Raw genomic sequence first — 24,470 nt, forward strand, 5'->3', positions numbered from 1 at the left:
AGTGAGCCCAGCAATAGTACATGACTGGGCAGCTTTAGCTGGATGATTGAAGATTGGAAAACCACCGTCTGGTCTGATAAATCTGGATTTCTGCTGTGACATGCAGATGGTAGGGTCAGAATTTGGCGTAAACAGCATGAATCCATCCTGCCTTGAGTCAGTTGTGCGGAATGTATGCTTGGCATACATTAGGCCCCAATTGACCATCATTTGAATGCCACTACATACCTAAGCATTGTTGCTGACTATGTGAAAACCTTTATGGCTACAGTCTACCTTTTTTCAAATGGATACTTCCAGGAGGATAATGTGCCATGTCACAAAGTACACATCATCTCAAGCTGGTTCTACACGACAGTGACAGTGACTTCAGTTTAATTCAGTGGCTTGCACAGTCCCCAGATCTCAATTCACTTGAGCAACCTTTGGGACGAGGAGGAATGGGTGATTCGCAGCATGAATGACTGATTGAAAAATCTGAAGGAACTGCGTGATGCTAGCAAATCAAGATGGACCAAAATCCCTAAGGAATGTTTCCAGCATGCTGCTAAATCCATGCCACAAAGAATTCAGGCTGTTCTGGAGGCAAAAGGGCGTCCTACCCTGTAGATCCCTCTAGATAGGTGTACCTAATAAAGTGGCCACTGAATGCATTTTCAATAGCTTTTCTACCATATATTACTTTCACCAAAGGGAAGAAGCCATACTATAACTAAGAAGATATGCCCATGAATATTTCCATTGATGGGATTTATGAGTGACCTTTTCTGCTGCTCATACTTTCATGTTATCTTTTTTGTTCATTTCATTTTCATGAATTTTGAATACAATTCCTGCATTGTGCCGCTCGAATCCTGCCAAATTATGCATGACCCATCCTTCACACTGTTGATTGTGTAATAAATGCCAGTAACGTCCTGCTGGTGCACACTAAGAAGCTCAGAGTGCCTGAGGCTTTGATCAAAGCCCAGCTCTGGCATGTGTCCTCCTGCTGATGAGCATGAGGAAATGAAAGATGAAACCCCCCAGCCTTTTAAGACATCACAGCCCATTACAGCAAAAGGGCAAGGGCTCACATCTCTACCTTTGTCCTGTAAGACACAAATGAACAAAAGTAGGTCAGGATGTTGGACCAAAAGCTTGTAAATTGCTACCATTTTGGCTTAATCAAGTCTGGTAAAAAAAAATAAAAAATACTGCTGAACTAGGTAATAGCCGCATGACATAAATAACTGGAAACAAGGTGAAGGCTGTAGTCAGTGTGCAGTTTGCTAACAACAGGAAGCTTCCCTCACGTCATTGCAGTGACTGATGGGATTCACATATGTACATCATCCCAGCACAAAAACGACCCCTTATTTATACAACATATCAATACATGGTTTTCAATTAAAATTGGTAGACCTACAATTGCAGACACTATTTATATACTTTCACGCAACACACAATATTTCTTTTAAAAATCAATAGATAATTATTTATAAATAAATAATTGTGTTTCAATCTGCCATCCTTTTGGCAAATGACAATTTAAAAAAAAAAGTAATTTATTTTGTGAAAAAAACATAATGGATGCACTGCTTTTATGTTTGGCTGAATTCAGTGTTCCACACCACGTAGAGAGCAGGGCAGTCAGTTGATGCATAGGCAAGGCCTAGCTTGCGTCTCTTATGATCGTTTAATGGTTTTACGCAGCAGGTTGCTTGGGCCCTCAAGTCTACCAGATCTTTCAGAAACATGCTCAAAGTTCATTAAAAAAAATTAATGAGTCTAAATATCTTATAAATTTCAGTATACTGAAAGCTCAAATTATCTCACCATTCCCTATTTTGAGTAGCTATGAGCACTTGACGTGGTCATTTTGACACAGTGTTCCAGGATGTCAGTTACAGCGTTGAGGTTGGAATGGGGTAATATAGACTAAAGCAAATGCTGTTTCCAAAGGAAAGCTACAGTTGCTGGTGGACTTGAACCCTTCAGGTTGCCAGAGCAATGTGGCTTTGGTTGTAGACATGTGGAGTACACGCAGACCCACATATTAAACACACGGTTTGGCTTCAACACCAAGCAAGACTAAGAAAAAGCTTCCATATGGTAAGCTGTTGGAAACTGCCATATTAATAGCCACTCAGCCATCACACACCCTTTGATGGAATCCATGTTTGGAAGGTACTATGACTAATCCTGACTCAAAAAAATTAACCAAAAATAGGCGTATATTATTTTGAATTCCGAAAGGCTATAGGCTACTGCCTGTGCAAAATAGCATATTGTCCAATCACATTAAAATGAACAAAATCACGTGGGCTAGTTGTTTTTGCAGGATATATACCTGCAAACTTTAGCCTTTAGGCAACACATTCGAAAGATTTGTACAGGCCTAATTCAAATTCCTTGCTGCTGATTGATCTTTGCAAAGCTTTTCATTTGCATCACCTTTTTTCTTCTAGGTTTTATAAATGTTTAGCCTATTGGGTAAGCCGGCAGTATTGCCTGATTTGAAAAAGGTCAGCCTGCCTGATCAGAGCCTCAAACCGGCCCAATCTTGAAAAGATAGCCCAATTTTTTTTAAATACAAAAAATTTTATAAATGAAATACATCAAATACTTATAACATATTGATTTAGCCTATAATTGTAGACAGAATAGATAGAGGGAGAGAGGACTGTGCTGCAAGAAAGTCAGAGACCACTCTTTCATTTATTCAATATCCAGGCAAATCAGTCATTCAGTGCAATATATGTTTCCTGCAATTGTCTGGCAATTTTTAGACAATTGTCTGGCAAGTGTCAGACAATAATGCAGGAAACATATATTTAACAGAACATCACAGAAAAGTCTCCACTACAACATATAATATCAATGTATAATATATCTATCAGTATTTGCCCACTCTTTTTGTGCACCCTACTACTACTTCAAGTCTTCCATCCTTCCAATCAATAAACAAGTTGCAGTTGCAACTGTTCTCACAACAAAAGTTGTTGCCAAAACTTTTCCTTCAAAAGGGACTCAAATAAATACCTACCCATACACACCTTTGCTGCCTTACAGATTTCTTTGTCATGTACATCTAAAATGGCTAAAGGAGATGCACTACATGACCAAAATTATGCAGACACCTGACATCCAACATCTTATCCAAAATTATGGGCATTAATATGGATTTAGTCCACCCTTTGCTGCTACAATAACCTCCACTCTTCAGGGAAGGCTTTATACTAGATGTTGGAGCATTGCTGCAGGGATTTGCTTCCATTCAGCCAGAAGAGCATTAGTGAGGTCGGGGACTGAAAGGATGTGTAGCTGTCATAAAGCCACGACTGATAAAAGGAAATAAACAAAAGAGAAGAATATTTAGACTAGTACACCAAAACTGGACAACTGAGATTTCATGGACTGATGAGTCTAAATCTGAGGTCTTCAGAATTAAGAGAAGGCTATATCTCAACATCATTGAATGTGTTTGGGATTACTTGGATTGAGAGAAAATACAACCAACTTCTGAGACTGAAATTTGGAGATGTTTACAAGAACCATGTGAAAGTACCCCTTGAAGATTTCTTACGAAAGCTTAAAGTAAGTATCTTGAAAAGAATGAAAGCTGCAATAAAAGCAAAGGGTGAACACGCTAAATTCTGAACAATTCGATATTGTACATGGAGGTTTTTGTGCATTTTTGTTAAACATGAATTATTTTCTGAAAACAATCTGCACTTAATGGCTGTATTCACCAGAAGGTAAATAAAAGGAGTGGTCTCTGACTTTTACACGGTATTATATATACAGTGCATTGAAAAAGTATTTGCCCCCTTCCTGATTTCCTTTGTTACTGCATATTTGTCACTATGAATTGTTTCAGGGCAAGATGCCAACCCAAGGTAAAAATCCTCCCCTTTGTAATTCACCTCTCGAATACTAGATTGGGCCAATTTTTATTTCAGCTCATTTATTGTTGGCCTTCCTAATCTTTGAACAGTATTCAACTTTTTAGTGGTGGGAAGAAATAAAAAAATAGTTTTGAGGCAAGTTCATGTAATATTTTGACAGTACAAAATACATTTTTATTTAAGGGTATTTTTATATTATTTTTTGTTTCACCATGTAGAAATTACAGAACTTTTTATACATAGTACCCCCATTTCCTGGCACCATAACATTTGGGACAAATGGCTTCACAGGTGTTTCTAATTAGTCAGATGTATTCAATTGTTTCCTTTGTGCAGGTATAAGAGCTTTCAGTATCTAGTCTTGATTATAGGCTTTTGATTGCCTTTGGAGTCTCTTATTAGCATTTGCCAACATGAGGACCAGCGTTGTGCCAATGGAAGTCAATGAAACCATTATGAGACTGAGAAATAAGAAATGAACAGTCAGAGACATAGGCCAAACCTTAGGCTTACAAAAATCAGATGTTTGGAACATTATTAAAAAGAAAAAGCGCACTGATGAGCACAGTAATCACAAAGGGCATGGTAGGCTAAGGAGGACCTCTACAGTTGATTATTGAAGAGTTCTCACCATAATGAAGAAAAATCCCCGATCACCTGCCTGACAGATCAGAAACACTCTTCAGGAAGCAAGTGTAGATTATTGCTGTCCACAGGAGACTTCATAAACAGAACTACAGAGGCTTCACTGCAACATGCAAACCACTAGTTAGCCATAAAAACGGGATGGCCAGGTTACAGTTTGCTAAGAATTACATAAAAGAGCCTTCAGCGTTCTGGAAAAAAAGTCTTGTGGATGAATGAGTCCATGATTCACTTTCTCAGAGTGATAGCAGGAGCAAAATGTAGGCTAAAAGGAACTGCCCAAGATCCAAAGCACCCCCCCAACATGTATGGCTGCTATAGATACTGGCTAACTCGTCTTCATTGATGATGTGACTGCTGATAGCAGCAGAATTCAAGTGTACAGAAGCATCTTATCTGCTCAAGTTCAGCCAAATGCTTCCAAACTAATTGGATGATGCTTCATCCTTCAGCAGGACTATGATCCCAAAGTTTTTCAAAGCCAAAATCTGGAAAATTCTTGACTAGCTAAGTCATGCACCCAATCTGAATCCAATTGAACATGTGTTTCATGTTCTGAAGAAAAAACCTAAGGCAACTAGCCCCTGAAACAAGAAGGAGTTGAAGATGGCTGCAGTGCAGTCCTGGCAGAGCATCACTAGAGTAGATACTCAGCACCTTGTGATGTCTATGAGTCACAGACTTCAAGCAGTCATTGCACGCAAAGGATATGTGACTAAACACGACTACTTTCATTTACATAACAGAAATATGTCTCAAACATTATGGTGCCCTGAAATGGGGGGCTATGTATAAAAAGTGTAAATTTTACATGTTGAAACCAAAGTGTATACAAATACCCTTAAATAAAGCCGGGAATGTGCATTTTTAACCATATCTGAATTATTTCATTACAATTCAAAAATTATGGAGTACTGAGCCAAATAATATATTTTTATATTTTATGAAAGAGTAAGAGTAGGACTTCTGAGGGAAGATCTGAATAGGTCACTCTTAGGCCTATTAGTTCTAAATGAATAGGCAATAACGAAACAGCTATAAAAACAACCAAAGATTATTCTTGTATGTTATGTAACATTAACATTGGGGTTAAAGTGAGTTTAAAGTTTGAAAATAAGGTTAATCTTATCCATACATGCCAAGTTTGTATTTCTCACAATGACCCATGAGCCAAGATGTCCCAGGGGTTTCTTCTCCCAGATAGATGTCCATTACAGAATTTAACATTTCATTTTATAATAACAAAGTTGTAGACTGTTGCGATTTAATTACCTTATAAAAGTGTTTACATAAACACGCTTCTTGTGTACTTATTATATTGATATTCAAATAATGTATATTTGATAAGAAAATAGACACTGTTCTTCAGGGGACGTCTTGCCCCGGCTTACCCTATGCTTTAATGCCAATTAGTTATCAAATGAAGTATAATATTTTTGGTGTCCTATGAGTGTTTAAAAATGTAAGATAATTCAGAATACAAGTATGTATGACATAAACTACCCACTAATCTTCATATAAAGTTTGTGACATCAATGTAAACATCCTGAATTTGTTAAGGGGAAAAACATTTGAAGTCAATGAATAGGTCTACTATAGGCTATTGTCTTACATACTTGTGTTAAATAGTTGGATGTTGGTATTAATTAAAAGTAAATGTTAGAATTACTGAACAGAAAGTACAGTGCCCTTTCCTTGAACGGGATGACAAACGAAATGTGGCCTATTCTTTTACAACACAAGGTGGCGACACGTCGATTTATAATGAGAGCCAGATGGCTTGTGCTCGGCGGAGAGGGTTCCTTGGAAGTGTGGCGAGAGAGGAGGTAAAGCAGAACTGTTCTCAACTTCGACAAGGATAAGAAGTCTTTGACTCTAGCATACGCCACTGAGTGCGACGAGCCGCTCGAAACCGACAGTGGTGCACAGAGACGGGACAAGGAACAAAAGTTAAACGTCAAAACTATTTTTTAAAATCAAAGTTTGGACGTGAGTTCAGTGGATGTAAAGATACCATACCACTGCACGTAGGCTTACGCTGTTAAGATTCAAAGGAATGCATTATATACGGGCAACAGTGAAACACCGTCTTCGGAGATGTCAGCTCAACTTCCTTCTGTTGCAGGTTGTTCTTGGGATGCATATTGCAACCGGTAAGAAAAGTTTTATTCTGCCAACTTTACATAGTCAAAACGCCAAATATATGACTTAGATTGGGTTGAACGTGATTTGTTGGTTCGTTTCAGCGATTTATTTAGCCCGTGTCGGAAACTTCCACATCTCTTTAAAAGTTTTGAGGATATTTATGATTAGATCCACTAAGTATACAGGCCTAATGGACATGACTGTTCTTTAAATGTATTTTTCCATGATACTATTATCTCGTATTTGGCTAAAGTATGCTGATTGTGTATTTTTCATCTTGGCTTTTTTATAGCTTAAAATAAAAATGAAGAAACGGGTTGTTAACCATGTGTTAAATTAAGTGTAGCCTACTACGATGTTAACTATGGTCACTCATAGATTAAAATGATAAAATAGCATGGTAATAATTCACGAAGTGTTGGTCAAAAGGTCTCCTAATCTGAGGAAGTTATGTGCTGTTAGAATGGTCTTAATTGACAGTGGCTCACCCCTACATCGTCTTTTTACTAAACCAAATTTAAACAGAGATTTAATTTGCACCTCAATACAGAGACAATGGCACTCTTTAAAAGCGATGATAGAGTGGCTCACCATTTCACCCCTCTCAGCTGGAAGTCGATTGTCTGGAATGCTTTATAGATACAAAACAAATACAGCATTTGATATCATATGTAGAGCATGGATTATCACGTGTACGCTATTATGAATGTGTTACTGTAATCTCACAGTTTGAAAAATAAAAATAGGCCCGTTTAAATTGGCATATATTAATGTTAATATTGCAGCGCTTGTATAGGCCTACTGTGAGTAAGCTGAGTAAGTCGAATGAGGCGGCAAAAAGAAGCATCACAGTATAAGATTCCCTTTCTAACAAAACAAAGCCTTTCAGTTGCAAACTGCATCCGTTAAAGGCGGAATTTTTTGGATTCAAATTTTCAAAGGTGCCAAGAGTATCTACACATGCACTTTCAAGCCCGGTGAAGTGATCTTTTTGCAATGTGGCCATAGCAGGCGTGAAGTGAGTTGAAAGAGTTGAAATACGAGGTTTCTACCTGCACACAGAGGTTCCACGTGAAAGGCGTTTCATGATGTATTGTATTGTTAATATTGTCGTTGTACTAGATTGACATCAGCCTTTCAGTTCAAGCTGTGGCTCAAATCTCATCACAACTTCGGCATTAAGTTTGCATTTTGTACTCTTTACAGTTATCTCAATCCAGTTCTAATTCCAGGGCCGGAAGACATCTTTTGTAGATGATCTGCCTTCACTGGCCGATTACTGCGAAACCCCAAAGCCATTCTCCTTACACTTAACCTGTGAATGATCCGCGTAAACATCGCCTTGCTCTGTTATAACATGATTTGCCGAAGAAGAGGTGTAGCATTTCTGCGCATTATTTTGTGAACGTGGCTTCCCATCTTTATAAAATTGTTTTTTAGTGCTTCTCATTCAGATTTTTGGTTACATGATTGACTTTGTGTTAATTGCTTTGTGTTCATTGGACATTTAAATATAATTTGGTCAGTGACATTCTACAAAGGAATACGCCGACGTCTTTAATCGATCCGTTCCATACTAAAACATATCTTTTGTCAGCTTTTTTCTGCAGTCATGAATTATATTCGTGGTATTTGATGTCTTATGAACAGAAGGTACTAATAATACAAATATAAATAAATGTTTTATGAATGGTTAAATGTTATTTTTTATGATAGTTCTGAAAATGCAACCTAGAATTAGAACTAAATGCTATAGTTCTGGAAAAAAGAAGTGGAAAGGGCATCCTGCCATGACAGTCTTTCAGTTTAATAACGCCACGAAGACCATAAATCATTGGGATGGAACCATTTCAGTGAAGACTTCAACCAGACAAAATGTTGATACTAAAGCCACTTTACCTGAAAAAAGTACAGCTTCTTTGGGAGCTTCTCGTACACCTAAGCTCGCACTGAACTCATGCAAAATAATCATACCGGAGTCACTCAGTGACCTTTGCATTTTAAAAAAACAACATTGTTAATATGTAGGAATGTACTTTTCCCCCCTTTTTCAAACATTCACTGCCATTTCTTTCTTAGCACATTTGTTTAAACTTACATTGTCATACTCAGTAACATATACATTTGATCAAACACTTTTACTATGAATATATATTTTTGAACCAGTTGTATAAGAGTCTTTACAGATGAAGTGAATTACCAGCTGGCTAGGTCATTTAAGTTATTTTCCAGCCAAATTTAATAAAACCCTCTTCAAAGACACCAAGAATATTTTAAAGTAACACTTGTTTAATTTAATATTGTGCTAGATCAAATATAGTCTTTGGTGACAGAGATTCAGTTGGATCTTTAGACAAAGTCTTGAATCCAGCAGCTGTGTGCTGTGCCAGATTTTTGTATTTGTGTGCTATGCTGCTTCTTGGTGAATTTGTGTTTCAGTCTGTACCATAGCAACTGTCAGTAGTAGGTACCAAATATTATCATTACTGAGCTAGAACAGCATTGCAGAATACTGTCTGACATTATCCTTACAGACTATAACGTAGCTCACAGTTTGCCTTCCTGTTGCCTTGATGTCCTTGATATCACCATCATAATCACTGTAGTTTTTCTGTAAATGTGGGGTTTCCCTGCTAAAAGAAATGTCTTATAAACGGCTCCCCTGTCGGAATTGGAATGCCTTGCCCCAGGCTATGTTACTGTAGCTATTTATTTTTGGACTGTTAATGGAAAAAGAAGCCCCAGAAACGGTGTCTCTAACTCACTGACTCACTCACTGAAGAAATACTGCAGTAATGATGTGGTACCACTAGAGACACTGTTTGAATAGGGCTGTGTGGAAGGCACAGCCAATATGCTGACTGTTCGATTTTTGGATTTGTCAAAGATCAGTTCAAAAACTGCTAATTGGACATAATGAATAGATGGTAAAGGCCCGATGCCTTTTATGTTTATGTAAGATTTTGCTCTGCAGTGCAAAATGGGTGATTTACCACACTAAAATGTGAATGCAATTTCACTTAATGGAATAGTCTCAACTTGGAATGGAAAATGGAAGATCTTTATAAGAAATCTTTATAACTCAATTAAAAAGAATAACAAAGCCAGTATAACCAAAGTTTGGCCTTTAACTTTTAATGTAAACTGATTTTGTTATTCTTTTTAAGAACATTTGAACAGATAAGTTGCCCTACCAAATGGTTCAAGACATGAACTTTTCAGTTGAAGAAATACCTGCACACTGAAGAAGGCAGCATGCAGAAACGTTTGAGATTCTGCATTGATTCTGCATTGGAGAAAACAAATAAAAAAATAAATAATGACATTTTTTGAAGCTTTGTAGCCATTTTTTGAGTGCGAACCAATTTCTTTTCAATTGACGATATTTCACTGGTTTCAACGCACCAAACAAATTAAAACAGGTGAGCGCGGTGATTTCTATTCTTATAAAAGAAATACAATGCAACAGAATATACATCAATTTTGTGCTCATCCAAAATTAGATGACTTGAATGTTTTTAGTTTTTTTGTATTATCAACTAATTCCCTCACATCTATCCAAAACAGGCCTTATTAATTTATTATTTTTGAGTGAATAATATCAATGAAAACCAAACATTGGGTGAAAAAAAACATCATTGGTAAACACACTGAGCCTCAATCCAGGAACATTAGGTACTATTTTTTCACTGCTAAGATAAGGCAACCATAGAGACCCTTGCCTGTTATTACAGAACAGCATAAGAAACCAAGAACTTGGGGAAGTCAAGGCATGTGAGATCCTGTTCTATAGGGACACAGACGAATGATGAAACTGTAGAAGTGCCCAGAGTGGCGTCTTCCACCTTCCATCAAATTTTGTGTGTGCGCCTGCGTGTGCGCTTGCCTGTGTAAGACTAAGGCGTCCTATGATTTTTAGTTCATTTTTCTTCCTTGAAAGAAGCATTAAAGTTGAATCTCTTATGAAGACTATCATGTTTTGAAGGCAGTTTTCACAACATTCAATAGGGAAGTACATGGTAGCAGGGTAGTTTTTTAATTTTCTCCGGTGAATTCAGTTGCTAGTTTGTCATGTGCAAGAGATATGAATCATCATATTCATAGGGCTTTTGAGTTAATTTGAGAAACAATGTACAATTATAATAAATTGTATTGGAATTTTCTATGACTTATCAAGTTACCCTCAAAATAAAAAAAAATCACATTCAGCAGCTAGAATGGCCTTTTTCCATGGCAACATTTAACTTAATACTAAGAAATCATGTTACATTTCTCTTTACAGGAGCCAGGATGAAACATAGATTTTTAAATTCTGCAGTAAATGTGTCAGCTGTAAATCTTTAAAGACTGTTTGCATTACATTAAGGGCTTAAGAAATTCTATTGCATGAAGATTCACAAATCTTTCACTGGCCACAATTAGGCCTTTGTGAACTGCCACACTCCCTGTGCCCTAATGAATACTTAAGCTTTATGGAGCTTTCTGCCAACGATTAATATTTATTTGAAAATGGAAATATATGCTACCTATCAGTCAGCACAGCTCTTAACAGGTTCTCACATGGATGAGGAATCATTTATTTAGATGGCTGTACATAGATTGTAATTATCTTAGACACAATTCTTCCTCCAAAGCTAGAATTGCACCAGCGGCCATTTCCTACATTAGCCCATTAGATGATCCATGCACATTCCTGACTAAGGGATATTTGACCGAAGTGCAATCCCACAAGCACACAAGATGGTGAATGGGCCTTTGAAGGGAAAGCTTTGGCTCATGCTTTTTCCCCTCATGTTTTTTATGAGCTCTGAGGATACCTTCCTCACAGGCAGCTCGCTGTACCTGGACTGCTCATGGCTTGTGCACTCCAGTTGGCTGGTTCAAGATGATTGGCAGGATAACCCTGGAATTTGCATGCTTGTTTCCTTGTACTGTGCTGAATGAACAGTAAAAATGCATAAAGTAATGGATGGATGAATCCTTAAGGTTCCCCTCTCAAGGTTATTGTCAGCACTCTTCTATACTTTTTCATGTAGAACTTCAGCCTTGTTCCACCCTCTCACTAGCAGCATAAGTGCAAAAATAAATAATAGCAGACTAGTTTGGTGTAAACAATATAAGAAAAAAAAATAGAAGCAACTTGTTTCCCATGAATAAAATGGAGTGGAAACTATTCATGTATTTTATGTCCACCGTACAGCACAAAAATGCCTAAATATAGTGATTGAGCAGCCTGTGCTGGACAGTGAAATAAACACTTAAGAGCCTTGGCTCGGTGCTGGGGGGGGGGGGGGGGGTTCTGCTTGTGTTCCAGATGATAACACATATCATTTCATCACTGCTAATGATGCAGTGACACGGTGGGAGAGCTGCCTGTAGTGGGAAGGCTTGATCGTTGCGATCACCATCCAGCATGGTGAATGACATAATGACAGTCCAGGTTCTATCTTGCTGTGAGTCAGGCTTTTTTCTATGGTGTAACACACAGATAAGCCCTCAAAAATTTAATTCCAAGGCAGGCTGCGTCACGTGTGTTGCAGAACTAACTTCTTTACTTGGTTAAATTCGCTTAGATCATCATTTATAAAATGGTGACAAGACCTGACAATGACAAGATATGCTTTAATCCGATTTCATATCTGCATCTGTCTTGGGAACTCGATTAAGTTCATCTTCACGGACTTGTTGTGGAAGCATTTACTGAGCAAGATTGTGCTGAAAGGCATTAACACTCTTTGCAGATGGGAAAAGGGTCTTGTTAACTAGCTTCCCTGCTGTACTGTGTTATAGTGGTGCGGTTTGAATAGCAGGAAATTAAATTTTACGGGCATCTAATGATTTGTTTTGAATACAGTGAAATTTTAACTGAACATTTCCTTATTACCAGCTGCCACCATCTGGGAGGTGGGGTATTCGGTGTTAATGTCCTTTTCTCAGCTTGGTTGTTTATATATCAAAGATGAACTAAGAGGTAAAGAAGGAAAACCAAACGGTTGAATGGTTGAGCTCCACTGTCCTTCACAGACTGTACATAGGACTTCCCACTCAGGGATGTGTGGCTACATCTGACTGGTGGTTATATAGGTTTTTCTTGGACACTAATCTGTTTGGGAATGCTCCTCCTATCTGGTGTTGTTTATTTAGCATACAAAAGTCTGTTTTACTTTCCTGTACTTTATTGGTTGGTAATTACTATCAGTAACCATAGAGACTTTAATCCTGTTGTAGGCTGAGGGCTAGGAATTCTTTGGCCTTTGAAGATTAGTTCTCCTAAAGAGGTTTAGTTTAAGCCCAGTAGTTTAACAAGCCAGGTTCAGCTACTGAGCTTCGCTCTGTATGTTGCTATCCATAAGTCATATAAACAGACTGCGCTGGCTTGCATTTCAGCATTGTGCTTTGCTATTGAGGCTTGGTTCTGTACTTCAAAGAGAAACTGTAGTCAAGTCAAACCCAATGAGCCAACATTCCTAAAATCGTGTGGCTCCAGTGGTTAGCCTATTTAGTTTATTATTGTTAGTATTGATAAAGTGCTTCTGTAGAGTAAGAAGATTTAGTAAATTAACTGGATTTTAACACCTTGAAGAAATGCAACATTTTTGCACTATTATAGGTCATAAAGCTGTATAAGAATTCTAGATTTGCTGCAGTGAGTTTCACTGGCTTCTTAGTGTTGTTCTTTGCCTTTATCGGAAGTTAAAGCAAGGTAGACTGGCAGCTAATTATCTGAGAAGTGCTTTTTGAGGAATTCATTACACGAGCCTGTTGTTTCTCCATCTCCAGCTATTTGGTGGGGTGGAATGGATGCTCCACCACTGCGACCGTAGAACTCAAAAATAAAAAGCTCCTTTTCCTGGGTTCTTTGTTGATCGTTGGCCAAAGCTCCTAGCAATCAGCGGTCCGTTTCCTCTCGCGAGCAGTCGGAGGGAAAGTGCTGCCGATGTGCGGAGCCAGAGCGGAGGCCGCTCTCGGTTGAAAGGCCGCGGCACGAAAGGCGCCCAGCGCCACAGAGAGGGGAGGCCTGTATCAGGAGCGCAGCGGGAAGGGAAGCGGAGGTGCCGCTCCTCAGGCGCGTTCTAAGGACCGTGGCGCAGCCGAGTTGACGTATTAACCATTAAATCTTTGATTTGTGTGTATTTAATTTTTCTCAGCTGGTGGGTCGGAGGGCCGTATGGAACAGTGTTGTACGTCGGGAGCGATATTTCTCCCCCAGACCCCGGCGCTGAAGCCTTGTGTATACACACAGACGCTGGCCTCCCGCCGCTACCTCCAGCCTTCCTTCCAGCGTCGCGCCGTGTCCCAGATCTTAGCATGAACCGGCAGTTTAGCTTAATACGATACGCCCTGCAAGCTGAGGTCTGTAATGGGGCTCCACTAATGTGGGTGAGCGGGAATCTAAAAAGGTGCGCTTCATATGAAAAATGTATTCCGCGGGAAAAGGAATGCCCCTGACCTCAACGGAGTCTGTTAAAAGAGGATAAAAATCAGTGGAGTGTTGAAAATTAAGTTCGCCCGCTGAATGTGCTTTTCATATTTCCACTAACAGTTATTTAATTTCCTTTTGGATGTTTATCAACACTGGCACCAAAATATGTAAAATACATATTTTTATTTTATTATTTTTGTGTGCAGTTGGACCCAGACCAACACCAAGTGAAGTTATTGGTATGTTCAGCGTCTGTGTTGATTTTTTCTGAGGGCATCAGTTTCACTGTGGACAGGAAATGAAACCACACGGCCTGTAGGAGTGCTTTGTTTCAGGCGCTACGGAAGCCCGTGGAGGAAAAAAAACTGATGAATTAATGGATTCTCCTTTAGTGGCTAGTCTGGCCCTTAATACCTTGGCAGTTTACAAGCATGAAAAGAGATACGTGTGAGGAGCCAGGGGGATAAAAGGGCACAGTGAGCCAGAAAATTAAACGGGAAAGATAAAACAGATATAGATTCTTCTGTTAAAAACAGCTCCGTTAGGCAAGCCAAGCAGACTTCAGATGTTATTCTCCTATAAAACCACTGACGGGCCAGTTAATGAGCAGGTTCTGAGCGTGGGTTTGTCTCTTCCTTTTCAGCTCTGTTTGTGTTTCGACATGGGCTGCCTAGTAAATAGTTTAGATAAATATTCTCCTGTATGAGAAGATCCATCTGCCATACAGGGCCCTGGGTGTGGTGTTAAATTTGGAATCTGACCCCAAACTGGTTTACTGTAAACTAAGCTGACCGCGCTATAATTCTTTTTTCTTATCTCTGTTTGCATTTATGGTCTGTATGTGCTTCCTGATAGTGTGGTCCCACGACAGGATTTTTGGCTGTGAGTACCTCAATGGGATACTGTCTCTTAGCCTCAAGTGTTAAGTCCAGTTGGGTGGTCATCAAATAACTGGGGAGGAATGCAGTGGGGCATGTGTCTGTTGCCATACTGTACTCTCTGCCTCCTGAAAAAGAGGTGCCAATGGAGGCTTCTGCTTCCATGGTTTATAAACCTGCTCATGCTCATACAAGCTCTCTCAGCTTGAACTCCTCTCGGCTTTTCAAATATTCCGTATTTATGATAAGAATTCCCCAGAAAAAATCCTCTCTCTTTGTCTTATCACAGCCTCGAGATCTGCTGCTCATGTCTTTGAGCCAACATTTTTTTTTTGACGAAACAAAACAAAAAAATCCCCTCTCTCTTTCAGCATCTTGTATACGTCTAAGCAATTGTTTGTACAGATGTTAAAGCATTGTTTGCCAAGGAACCTGACTGTCATGCCTTTTGGAGTATTTCTGAAATGCTGTGTTTGACTGGTCATTTGAAATAATTACCTTTCCCACGGAGGGCATTCCAGATGATTCATTACCGCTTTATTGCCGACCCTAGCGCTAAGCCTACTCTACCATGACCAGCCTTTCGTCAAGGCCGTGTGTAAAGCCTGCCATTTTCTTACCGCTGTCAGGGTTCACTTTCAGTGTTTATCCACCCCAGGAGACTGTGATTATTTTCTTATAATAAATTGAAATTTAGCTCGTTTTAAACCCTCCTCTGCGGGTGTTGTAGCCCCTCCCATGTTGCTTGTGTCATGGCTGGTGACAGTCTGCTCATTACCACTAGCCTCCGGTTGCACGCGCGCTTGTTTGTCAACCGGCAGATTCCCCTGGAACAGGATTTGGCTTCTCTGCGGCGCGTGAGCCGAGCCGGGCGCAGTCGCCGCCAGGCTGCCCGTGCGCAGGCTGTAATGACGGGCTCCGATGCTGGAAGCGTTCTCCTAACGAGCTTCCTCGTGTTCGCCCTGCCCACAGTCTCCTCGGCGCGCCGCACTGCTGACAAACAGCCTCGCTCCCTCGCTTTGTTTTCTCTTTAAACAAATTAGGAGGCAATCAGGAGGCCGCTGCTCATGGTTAAAACATGTCCGCAACGCTCCTCCGGCGTCCGGGTCCCGGTTCCACAAAGGAAATGGAGAGTGAAGTCCGATGCAGCTCACATCTCAAAACTGATTGCTGGCCTGTGACTTGAAAGAGTGAAACTTGCAGAAATTAATTAGTCGGGCTTTGGTGGTTCCACACCTGGTTGTGCTATTCCCCATCTCAACAGTATTACCAGATCAGTGTTTTTTTTTTTTTTAAAGGTTATTGTTCTCGGTCTTTAAGCAAAATTTTTTTAAAATTATATTGTCCTTTTATACGTAATCGACATGACTAGCTGTTTTGCTTCCTGAACTATGGGTGGTTTGCTTGTATGTTTGTTATAAAGATGCAGAGACCAAATTTGACAAACCTTTGAAATGAGTGATATCTGTAATTAATGTCAGTAGTGACATGCTAGAGGAACTTACCCATGTACCAAATCATTTTGATGTCATTTATTAGATTTTCTTTTTTGGGTTTTCAAAGACTGTTAGTGGCTGACTTACAGAGTGAATTTTTTCAAGTCTTCCAAAGAGGCTTCAGCTACTGCTCTTCCTACTTAAAAAATACACTTTTCAACTGTATGCAAATAAGCAACTGGTTAAACAGATATGTGGAAAGTTTATGTGGGTGTACGTGCTTTTATGTGTGTGGTCTGATGAAATGAAGCCAAAACTAAAAAAAAGTATTTTGTACAATTATAAATGTCTGATGAAGAATTTTTGTTTTGTTGAAAATGAGAAAGTAGCATAACATGCAGTGCGAGTCTTAAAGGTGGTCCTGGAGAAAAATCAAGAGGCAAAATTGGCTGGTTGCTTTGTAATGTGAAAACAATTAGTGGTGGTTTTGCTGACCACAGAGATTGGTGAAATAGTACTCCGCATGTAGATTGCAGAGTCAATGTTGCTGCCCATAATACTTCCTTGCTTCCCTCTAATGTAGATAAACACTAGGGCCTTATACTTTTCTTGGACAAGTCACTTTGAAGTCTTCATTTTGTGATTCTTACTGTGGTGTGTTTAAATAAGAAAAAAAGACTCATATTTGGCTTTAGTAGTGACCATCCCACATTTTCAGCCCTTTCATTTTAAGTCAGAATCTCATAGTCATTTTTAAGGTGAAGACATTTGTTATGAATAGAGAGAACTGTCGAAATTCAAATACTCGGCCAGTGTTTCAACACCAGGAGGCAGCTCCATAATATCTGGAAGAGACGGTTTTCTGGGGCTACAGTCGGCTCAGTCACAGGGAAAGTGTTCCCAGCTGCAGGTTTCAGCTGGGCAAGAGTGCCTTCTGAGTTTTGCCCAGTGATTGATTGTATGTTTCTTTCTACTTGTCTCAGCCAAAAGAACTTGCGAGTAAACACTGAAGCACGCTGGAGGTGGCTAGAGCCATGGTAATGTGCCAGTCCATTGCTGCCATTGTTTTCATTAAAATGTTTTATTAAAATAGTGCTTCCTCTTGGGGTCATTTTCACCTTTTCCCCAGAAAGCAGAGCTATGGAGTCTGGGAATATTTTAGCTGCAATAGAAAGCAGCATTATTAGCACTATTAGGACATTAGGTGCTATAACAAAGTTTAAAGTGATGGTGAAAGCATGAAATCTGCCTGTCAAACAAGCCTCCAGTATTTCCAGGCTTGGCAGTGAAAGTAAACGGTTCTTTCCAAGTGTGAGCTTATACAGTACTCTCCAGGTCACAGAGGCAAAACCTGGCCTTTTAGCCCTAGTAGCTGTGATGTTTTTCTTCGTAGGTGTGTGTGTGTGTGGGGGGGGGGGGGGGGGGGGACATGGGCCACAAAGCAGCGACTCTTCCCCCATCAGGCGGGGGGAGGGGATGGACAGGCGTGGCACGGGACCCGCTGGAGTTGGAGGAGGGTCTTTGAAGCCCGCGGCCCTGCGGAAAGGAAGGCCAGTGGAGCGGCATTGCACTCCACCGTGCTCTGCTTCCTTTGTGCCCTGCAGGTCCCTCTGCTCTGGACCCGGGTTCATGGGCCCGGTCCATACTGGCACCCCATGCCAGACCATCACCCCAGCTTCCTAAAATTAGCATGGCAGCCCCACTGGGTTTTTTCACAGATTCTCTCTGCCTGTTTTGAATGGTGGCCTTCCACAGACACAGCTCTCCTTCCTGTATTTTCTTCTGCACAGGCTATAGCGACCTCAGTCCAAGTTATTTTAAGAAGTTTTTGTCTATTAAAGCTGGGATCACAGGAAAGATTTGGAGAGCTTTCTGCCTTCCCTCTCTCTGTAGTCATAGGATTTCTGTGTTTCACACCAATTGCTGGTGAATAAACAGAAACATGTAGAGTGGTTGTGGGAGGCAGACGGCACTTTTCCAACCACAAAATGTCCATCAAACGCATCTGCCAGTAGGCCCTTGTTCTGTGGGAACATGTTGCCTGTGATCAAGTACGCAGAGAAATGCATTAGAATGTAGTGAATAAAGGTAATTTTAGGCTTCAGCAAGACTGCACCACAGGATTTGACTTGTGTACCTAATCAGAGAAGACTGCAAAGCTTGGATTTGGCTTGATTTTCTTAAATTGTTTGACAAAACAGCTCGATGGTGAAAACTAAAAATAACCCCTTTGATCATCTTATAAGTTTGAACTCCACATTTTTCAACATAGTTTTATTTTACCATTGTTGTAATGGAGTATTTCTTTCCATTGGCTTTCAAATCAGCAAGATCACCATTCTATTTCTAGTACTTGACTAAATAAGCAGTTTTGCGACCATGGTTGAGTAGCAAAGGCTTGACTGATTATTTCCGTTAGCGAAAAGGCATTGCCTTTTGGGGTTTGAGGGCAAAAGGGATTTGTTTATTAGGCCTATTTGTTAACTTTCAATTGCGCATCGTTTATTTGGAGGAAAGGTCTTTTGAGTGTAGGAGACGGAAAAGTACATCGAAGCGAGAGAGCGAAGCGGTCGGTTCACAACGTCTGCCTTGTGTCCTGTTTGACAGTGCATTAACCAGGCCCCTTGCATCTCCCAGAGGCAGAGAAGCAGACCTCCTCCACACACCGTTAGCCGGGGAGAGGGCAAGGAATCCATCATATTTAGGAAGCGATAAATACGAGGAGGGGGCCACGGTTACCACGGGAGCCGCGCGCCGCGTTCCACGGCGAAGGGGCGGCCTGTTATGAGCCGCGCGGTAAGGGGGGCCCGCGGCGGGCTCTGAATGGGAGCGCCCCACGTCCCCCATAGCGCCGTGTGAATAACTCTTGACCTAACAGAGGCGCTTGATTGGCATGACGACCGGTGGGGGGGACATGAATGGAGGACGGTGGGGATGGAAGTTGCAGGGGGGGGGGGGTGGGGGGGGTGTCTCTTGGAGACAGAACCGCCTTGTCCCCCTTTGGCCCGCACCCCCAGCTGTCGTGTTGTTTGGGGAGCAGAGGGGCGGCGGCCCCTGAGCCTGCGGGACGCGGGCGGGGACATTGTGCGGAGGCAGCGTGTGAGGAGGAGCCGGCCCGGCCTGAAAGAGCCAGCTCAAGCAGAAAGGCTCAGCGGGGTTAAGTGGAGGCAGGTGTTCGCTGGGCACCCCGAGTCATGTAACAGTGTCTCATCGTCAGCGGCTCGTCAGTGACGTCCGTCAGTCACTGCGAGGGTGGGGTGGGGTGGGGGGTGGTGAAGTCACACCGAACACGCTGCTTTAGGCTACGTGCGCTGCTCGTTCTTTTCATTTTGTCTTTAAATGCCGTCTGTGTTTATGGTGCAGGGAAGCTCTCCGGTGTTGTTTTTAGCAGATACGATCTCCACCCCCACCCCCCTCTGCTCTCGCACTCGTTTGTAAAATGAATTTAGATCAGAAGCAAAAGCACCGGCCTGGCCTGTTCAGGTGGAAAGCTGGTGGCCCCATACCGACAGAACCCAGACAGAGCAGAGATTTGGTTCTGAGCACGTCTCCCGAACGCTTGCAGTTTCACTACGCGCAGCGGCGCGTGCTAAGGGGCGCACGGCGCGTCGTCGTGTTCGGCAGCGTGCGGGAATGGGAACGGCAGCGGGGCAGGCAGGGACGGACAGACGGACGGACGCCTCTCTCGGGCTACGCGAGGCCGACGCGGCCTTCTGGGAGCAAGAATAACATTATTCCAAGCCCTAACTGTTTCTGCGCAAATATTTCAGAAGGCCGCCTTGTGGAGCGGCGGCTTTTTTTGTTTTTTGTCTTCTGTGAATGGCACAAAGGTGCCTTTGTGCTGCCGCTCCCAGCCTGCAGATAGGGCCCGAATGTGTCCCCGGCTAGCGCCTCCATCGCTGCCGTTAGCGCGTCTGGTTATGAAGAGCGAGAGGCGGCCGGGCCGCAGCCCATGGGCCCATGGGCCGCGGGGTTCCGAGTCCTCGGGCCGCGGCGGACGATCCGGGGGGCTGATAGCGCTCGGCCCCGGGGGCCTGTCCCGGCAGTAAAACCACGCCGGTCCCCCTCGCAGCCCACTTCAAAGCCTCCCATCAGCCCCTGGGGCAGGACCGAGGGGCAGCGCTCGGAGGAGGAGGCAGATAAGGGAGAGGCCGTGATGGATGTTTGAACACACACACACACACACACGCGCACACACGCACACACACACACGCAGTCCGGGCTGAGGAGGGTCCGTTGTGCGGTCACACACTCACACAGGCTACAGAGTCACAGAAATCAGACAACAGGACAGTATGCCTGATAGTGAGAACCATAAAAACAGCACAGCACGGCCCTTTCGCTAACGCGATTCTGCAGGAAATGAGAGAGATAAGGAGCGCAGTCCGTGATATGAAGGCCAGCATTGGCTCGGTTTTTCGATATTGAGTAACGTGAGGTTCCCGTGCAGGAGTACGCTGAGAAGACTGGAGTGTTTTGGTAATCGGCGACCATTTTGAAGCTGTTGTGGGTGCGCGTGTGCACGTACGTGAGGGTGTAATATGCGTCCACTTTCCAAAGGATGGGTGTGTGAGCAGGCTTGTATGTGTGTGGGCATTTTTGGGTTTGTTTGACTGTGGCTGCTTGTGATAGCTGCATGTGTTTGAGTAGATCTGTATGAGTATTTTACCAGCATATGTATGTGCACAGATGCGTGTTTGTTAGGGTGTGTGTATTAGTATGTAGGGTTTTGTATGTGTATTTTTGTAATTGTTTGAATGTATTTGTGTATGTGTATGTATATATATATATATTTTGTGTGCTATTCTGTATGTGGGTGCATACATTTGTTTATAGATACACGGTCTTGTGGCTATCGATGGCACAAACGAACGTCTATACCCATGAATGCGTGGGCATGATTCACGCGTGTGCCTGGGCGCGCGCAGCGTGTTCGTGACGTCGGAGGACCTCCTCGGTAGACCGCGTCAGCAGGGGGAGGGCGGAGCGGGGAACGAGGCGGCGGTTCTGGAGCGGGAGACGAGGGGAGAGAGCGCAGAGCTCATTACTCACGGTCCCAGCCCGGTGCCCTCAGCCTGCGCGGGGACTGAAATAACATCCAAGAAAAACAAACCAGGTCTGGAAAACATGCCACAGACACAAGAGGTTAAATTATGGCGTGCCATGCCCCGCGCTGCGCTGCGTTTTATCTGGTTTATGCGTTCGCATATTTGGACCGTTTTGGCCTTTGTCCTGCCGCGGTCGGTATGAACACAGAGGTCTCGCTGTTTTGACATTGAGTTTAAGGTTAAAAAAATGGAGGACGTGAGAAATGTTGATGTGTGTTTAGAATTCTCCCCGAGATGTTTAAAAAAAAAGCCCCTTCATGTGTATGGACAGCAGCTTTTAGTGTGCCGAAAGGCGGCCTCAATTATGGAGTGATCTATCACGCTGATCTTTGAACTCGCCTACTGTCGCATAAATTTACAAAACTAAATAACGCTTGAACGACTTTGTGGTAAAGCTGAATGCAAACCGTGTTATTATGCAGGAATATCAAATAAAATGGCAGAAGTGCGCGTGTGGAAGCGTGAACAGATTATGAGAGGGAATGAAGCCGGAGGTTTCGGAGTTCCGAGGAAATGACTCTCAGAAATGACGTTTCCATGACCGCAGGTATCTGGGCGACTGTAAGCCGAGGATATCCCGTGTTTACGCCGAACGCCGCGCAGATTAGTCTGCCTGGCGTTCCCTTGATTAAAATGACCTTCAGTGTAAACGGTGGTGCCATTAACTAGGCTGGCAGAGGACCTTTTGGCTTCACTGTATGAATAAGCTTGCGGGGCTAATTAACCCGACCCATACGCACCCTGGTCTACAGCAGCCACACAATGCCCAGGCTTCAGGACAGCAGGCTTTAAACAGGAGAAAATAAAAGGGTTCCCAGTGAAATTGAGGTGCTAATAAACTGCTTATCTCCACCCAGCATCAAGGACAACAGGGGTCGGTGGGCTGAATTGCTTTTGTCGGGGCTAAATTGCATTTGAGAAACCTGGGGAGTCCTCAGGCTGAGCCAGGTTGGATATTTGTAAAGACAGATCCCAGGGAATTACCTGCAGTCTTGGCCAGGGTATGAAATTTTCCTTCCTTTATCCCATTCTCAAATTGGCCTTTGTAAGTCCAAGTTCCTCCTTATTTTCTCTACCTTGGTCTTGTACATTTTGGACAGAGTCTGTGATTGCCTTGGTAAATGCCTGTCTGTGTAGGATGTCAAATACTTGAAGGTTTCAACGTATGTATACCTATGTCTGTGCATGTGTGTTGCTGTTTCTGTTAAAGTAGAATATTTAAATCCTCTTGAAATATTTACTATAGTGTAGCCAATGCTTTTTATGAAGTTGAGTAAAGAGCCTCTAGTAACTCATTCTTGACGTCTGTCACATGGTACACTGTGTCATACTGCAACACTTCAGGAGTGGTTTTACCTGGTGTGCATGTGAGAAGTCTGTCTTTGAGCCATTGCAAAAAAAAAATATCATGCTCTGCACACTGAATAATACAACCTTGTGAGGTTTTGGGGGATATTACAGCCAAATGCTATGAATATCCCTTGCCTCGCAGATTTGGAGGGAACCCTCTCTGGAGTCGCGGAGGAATTTCAGACCTGTTTTTTTCCTGCTCCACATCCTGTATTATACAGTTACTGGGGCAGAAACCCTGGAGACAGGAGTGAGTGAGAGTGGCTGTGTCCCAGTGTGAGAGAGAGCCTGCTCTGAACCTGACTTTACACTCGGGCAGGCCTGATAAACATCTCAGCCTTTTCCCAGTGTTGGGTAGTTTTCATCCAGGCAGCGTGTCTGGCTGGCTGTCTGGTCTCCGGAGCTTTGGGGAATGTGTGCTTGCTGGGTAGGAGTGGGGATGCTGCCGCTCGGAGCTGTGGGGTGTGTAGTCCTTCAGTTCATTAATTTTCCTTTTAGCCCACATGTCAACAACGGTGTGCAAGGGTACCGGGGCTGGAGCTCTCCCTCTCTCACCCACCTGTCCTTTATTCTCCATCTTGTTTTCCCACTATAACCTGTTTTTCATTCATTCTCTCCTCTCTCACTTTTTCCTATTTCACCCCTCCATTTCCCCCAGCACACCTTTTCTCCCTGCCACCACAGTGTTAAATTAGCAGAGCTTTAGTGGATCTGACAGAAGCTGCATTTCGTCTGGTTCGAGTGTCTAACCAGATTTGGAACAGTCCACGCTGGCCAGGGCAGATGCTGGAAGCAGTCTGAATGTCAAACAAAAAGGTTCATTGAAGGAATGCCGGCTTCCCGCTGGGCTAATCCAAGTAACAATAATTGAGAAATGTGGAGAGGGGAGAGTGGCCTGCGGTGGCCAGCAGTGCAGTGAAAGGCCCGAGGGAGAGACCGGCCTCACAGCCCTGGACTCCCACTGCCAGGCCAGACAGAGCCCCGCGGGCCTTTCTCTCTCCTTTTCTTTTTGCCCCCCTTCCAAAGCTCCTGTTTTTACTCTGAATGTTCCCACTGTGACTGCCCCAATGCTCCCACGATCGCCGTACCGAGTGCCCCTTTGCCCCTCTCGCCGGAGAGGGACCCGAGGAGTTATCTAATGTTTGACCTAATGTGCGTATGCTGCCCGCCTTACAACAGTTTTATTCTTTATTCTTTACATGCGCTTTGAGGAAATTAAAGCCTGAGATTAGACTTCACTCAGGATTGGACTTGGACTGTGTTTTGTGTTTGACTTTGTTTCTCTCCCCCTCTCTGGTTAAGTAAGCCAGATGTCTTTAATAAGATGTGACCTATATGTTTGCAGTGCCGTTGTTTTATCCTTTAACGCTTGCGAGTCAAACTTCCCGATAGTCCTTCACACAACTGTTTCCAATGCAGAATAATGAGCTGACTGGCAGAGAGTCGGCCAGTAGTTTTCTCCTCATCTAATCTGCGTGTCATTTTCTCAAGACAAAGGAAGTGATGCGATAAGGACATTATTATTATTATTCAGGTCTGTATCTCAAAAGCTCGCCGTTATTTTAACAACGATTTCGAAGCCGGTCATGTCTCCA

The 24,470-nt window shown here is 42.6% G+C and overlaps 1 protein-coding gene across 1 annotated transcript in view; it reads left to right on the forward strand.

The window, feature by feature from the left end:
- Positions 1–6,331: 6,331 nt before the first annotated feature.
- The window catches only part of ror1 (receptor tyrosine kinase-like orphan receptor 1), an 87,365-nt gene continuing 69,226 nt past the window's right edge, over positions 6,332–24,470 (forward strand). The window contains exon 1 of the mRNA XM_035412673.1: positions 6,332–6,688. Coding sequence (XP_035268564.1) covers positions 6,592–6,688 — 97 coding nt within the window. The 5' untranslated portion in view covers positions 6,332–6,591. The remainder of the gene's footprint in view (positions 6,689–24,470) is intronic.

This window comes from Anguilla anguilla, chromosome 4 (genome assembly GCF_013347855.1).
Source record: "Anguilla anguilla isolate fAngAng1 chromosome 4, fAngAng1.pri, whole genome shotgun sequence".
Taxonomy (NCBI): Eukaryota; Metazoa; Chordata; class Actinopteri; order Anguilliformes; family Anguillidae; genus Anguilla; species Anguilla anguilla.